Here is a 3,505-nt window from a genome sequence, read left to right as displayed (position 1 = left end):
AAGCGCGTGCGTCAGCCAGAGAGCGAAGCTGTATGACACATTCCCTCGTTCGCTTGATTGACCTATCTCTCTCTCTCTCTCTCTCTCTCATTCAAAATAAAAATGTTCGACAGATTCATTGTGCCGTGCGCAACATTCAAATCATCTAATCATCGATAAAATTTGCTTTATTACATTAATTTTTTTTTTCTTTCATCTCTGCTTCGCTTTGCTTCTCTTGATCGCTTGTGCCATTATTCAACGGCAAATAACACATCGGACGGAATGGCGAAGCATGAGATGGCTTTAGTTACAGACAAAAAAAATCACCGAAAAAAAATGTTTCATGTAAAATAATTTGTTTTATCCATTACTTGAAACTCATCAAAACACAGCAACTATGTCTCTTCAGTGATCATATCGAGCGAATGCGTAGCATAACACGTATTTCTAAAGTTATTATTTCTACTGATCTTGTTGGATCGAATGGATTTGCTTTGTCACTTCCGACAAACTGTTGATTTTTACTTTCCTCCTCTTTGACTTCATGAATACGAGCATGAACGTTTGTCATAAATGAATTGAAATGGATTCGCTTCTTTTTCGTTATCTAAAAGGCAATTTTCGTTTTTGGTTTTAATTTGATATGTAAGTCATTTTGCCAAATATTTCTATTTTGTTCATGTTTATCCATGTACTTACTGTTGTGCAACTATCATAGAACAAATCCATTAATGTAGTTTTGCCACCGCCAACACTGCCATAAATATACAAGCCTTTTGGTGCATTATTTTTCGATTTTGTTGTTTTTATTGATAGCCATTTGAATAAGGAACTTTGTGATGATACATCGGCTGGTTCGTACGTTTGAATTGTATCGTAGAGTGTTTGTAGTGCATCCATTACCTTGGTTTGATGTTCATCGGTCTTAAGTTCGCCAGCATTGATTTTATCCTGCAAACACTTGATTGGTCCATCCGATAAGCGTTCATTGGGATTTGTTTGCGTCGTAAAACCGCGTGACCATGTAACTATTGTAAGGTCATTTTTGAATTGAGACTTGATTTGTACATGCAAAATGCCCGTCAAACGATTCAAACGAGACATTTTAAAAAATTTAATTTGATTGATGCACACGTTATGTATTTAAAAAAATTGAAATTTCATCATTGAAACAACAACACACAGACATTGAATGTGCTTGACACATGCTGTATCACTGACATTGCGCAAGCGAGACAACTGTATGGTGACCACTAGCGACAACATCACATGTTCATATTTTGAATTTCTTCATTTGAACTGTGAAAAAGAAGCGTTGAACTGAACAAAACACACAAACAATTTTGTATTGGAAAATTTTATTTGAATTATTTGGCGAGAAAAAAAAAGAAATATTTTTAAACTAGCAATTATGCACAGCCAACATCGGAATTATTCTGAAATCAATTTCATGGTTTGCACGGAGAGTTGAAAAAAAAGCCATAATGCACATTTATATTTGGCGACGAGCGCTGGGTGATTGGGTTGGCCGAAGTGGTTTCAGTCAACATGCAGCAAGTGGAAGAGACGTCACCTAGAAGCATAACGGCAACAATTTTCGCATCAATTATTTATAATGTAATCTTATATCAATTATTTTGTGAACACACCTTTGATGATTTTGTGGTTGTCACATGCTGTTTTCAATAGTATTCGCACCAATTTGATTAAAAATTGACTCTTCGACAAATATTCATGTTGTTCTGAGTGTTCGTATGTGTTGGCGGCAGTAATTGTATTCTGAAGCATTTCTAAGTAAAATATGCGAAAAACGGAACAAAATTTTTATAATATTCAAGAAAAAATCAAATTATCAGCTCGGTAAAAATTATGTTACATTAGAAAATATTTCTTACCATCAATAAAGGTTTGATAAACGTCACAACCAAATGACGAGCCGACGTTCAGCACTTTAAAAATAAAATCTGCTGTTTGTTCCGGTGTTTCGAAAATTCCCGGCTTGCTTAATTTTTCAAGTTCGTCCATAGACATTTTCGCGCTAATTTCAGAAATAACTAGTAAAATCAAACAAAAAATGTTAAGATTCATTTTCGTTTTTTTTTCTTTTTTCACAGAACAACAGACAGCAACGAGCAGCGAACAACGAATATCAAACAGTGTGTATCACAATCAGTTTATTTGAAAAAACATTCGGTTTTGTCTGCATACAAAACACACACATACACACTGTTTGCTATTCGTTGTTCGCTGCTGCTGAAAAAAAAGCCGAAAATGCATCTTTTGTTTGGTGGTAATTGGTGTTTGTTTATAAATAAATACATAGTTGCATATTTTAAATGTGTATGTTCGTCTGTCTCTATGAAAATGTGGTGACATCTCTTGATCTGATTATGCTAATTACCTTTAAGCGATGCATTGAATGAAACGACGACAATTTTCTGCTCGTTTGAAATGCATTTGGTGGCATTTAAAGCAAACGTCGAATATAATTCATTCGATAACGAAGTGTTTAAACTTTTTAAACAATGTTGAAATGATTGAACACAATTGCAGTGCCGAATGTACCATACTGTTTGATTTATTTCAGAAGTCTTTTGAAGATTACACTTGTACAGCGTACGACAGCACAAATCGATGCGATCTATTTTATTCGGAATTGTACCACTTTTTGAATTGAAGAGTATCGAATCTAACGATTTTTTCAGTGTATGTTCTGTGGGCAACAAAATGGTTGGACAATACTTTGTGTCTGAAAATGTGAAAAATAAAACCTGTAAAAATGTGTATCACTTCTCCAAATTTCATACAAATATACCTTTCAGATCTTTAGTTATCAGATTATTTACAGAATATTCATAATGTTTCGACAAATTTGAATGTTCACATTGGGAATTTCCGAAAAAAAATACAAAAAATAGAACAAAGATTTGGATACATGCCATAATAAAAAAAGTGTTCAATGCTTGAGAATCAAAACTTAACTAAATTTACCTGAAGTAAGAAAGAACATAAGAATACACATATGTGTCAATAAAGCACACGAGACAACATACATATGTGTGAACGATAGATATAAAATTGAATGTTCGTTTGTGTGTGCGTGTATCGTACCTTTTTTCATTAATGGTTTCGTTATTATATGTTGTTCTGTTTGTTTTCAAACAACTTCTAGATCTTGAATTTTTTTTTTTTTTTTTTGGAAAAATTGGGAACATTCACTTTTATATATAAAGATTTGTTTGTTTTTATTTCTTTCTTTAGCAGACGTGGTATCGAGCATATGCCTATATAGTTTGCCTACGGTATATGCTACTACTCGTAGGCAGCTCATTTTATATATATTGTTCATATTGTTCATAGTCTTTCACTCTCCGTATTCTCGCTGCGGACTATATAGCCTTTATACAGCGATATTATATATACCATGCGGTTGACGCATGGACGTCATCCATGCGGTAGCAGTGGAAGCGCGTGCGTCAGCCTGAGAGCGAAGCCCATACGTCGTACATCATTCACTCACTCG

At 34.1% G+C, this 3,505-nt stretch overlaps 2 protein-coding genes across 2 annotated transcripts; both read right to left on the bottom strand.

The window, feature by feature from the left end:
• Nucleotides 1–114: 114 nt before the first annotated feature.
• Nucleotides 115–1,189, bottom strand: LOC116347502 (putative ATPase N2B). Its single transcript, XM_031778100.1, has 2 exons — nucleotides 682–1,189; nucleotides 115–589 (listed from the first exon to the last, which is right to left on the bottom strand). Exons 1-2 carry the CDS (start codon nucleotides 1,084–1,086, stop codon nucleotides 395–397), a joined length of 600 nt encoding a protein of 199 aa, XP_031633960.1. The 5' UTR covers nucleotides 1,087–1,189; the 3' UTR covers nucleotides 115–394.
• Nucleotides 1,190–1,323: 134 nt separating this feature from the next.
• On the bottom strand, nucleotides 1,324–3,271 carry LOC116347501. Its single transcript, XM_031778099.1, has 6 exons — nucleotides 2,974–3,271; nucleotides 2,798–2,806; nucleotides 2,384–2,731; nucleotides 1,878–2,036; nucleotides 1,632–1,772; nucleotides 1,324–1,555 (listed from the first exon to the last, which is right to left on the bottom strand). Exons 1-6 carry the CDS (start codon nucleotides 3,101–3,103, stop codon nucleotides 1,431–1,433), a joined length of 912 nt encoding a protein of 303 aa, XP_031633959.1. The 5' UTR covers nucleotides 3,104–3,271; the 3' UTR covers nucleotides 1,324–1,430.
• Nucleotides 3,272–3,505: the final 234 nt, after the last annotated feature.

The sequence above is a fragment of the Contarinia nasturtii genome, unplaced genomic scaffold (genome assembly GCF_009176525.2).
Source record: "Contarinia nasturtii isolate CC-2019 unplaced genomic scaffold, AAFC_CNas_1.1 Cnas_scaffold_1944, whole genome shotgun sequence".
In the NCBI taxonomy this organism is placed as follows: domain Eukaryota; kingdom Metazoa; phylum Arthropoda; class Insecta; order Diptera; family Cecidomyiidae; genus Contarinia; species Contarinia nasturtii.
The sequence above is the reverse complement of the archived record's forward strand: the minus strand, read 5'-3'. Positions and strand labels throughout refer to the sequence as shown.

Excerpts from the sequence above, each read along its gene's own strand:
- LOC116347502 (XM_031778100.1), bottom strand. The coding sequence starts at position 1,086 with ATGTCTCGTTTGAATCGTTTGACGGGCATTTTGCATGTACAAATCAAG. Across the intron at positions 590-681 it reads TCTATGATAGTTGCACAACA|ATAACGAAAAAGAAGCGAAT; the intron begins GTAAGTACATGG and ends ATTGCCTTTTAG.
- LOC116347501 (XM_031778099.1), bottom strand. The coding sequence starts at position 3,103 with ATGAAAAAAGGTACGATACACGCACACACAAACGAACATTCAATTTTA. Across the intron at positions 2,037-2,383 it reads ATTCAATGCATCGCTTAAAG|TTATTTCTGAAATTAGCGCG; the intron begins GTAATTAGCATA and ends TGATTTTACTAG. Across the intron at positions 1,556-1,631 it reads CAACCACAAAATCATCAAAG|GTGACGTCTCTTCCACTTGC; the intron begins GTGTGTTCACAA and ends TTATGCTTCTAG.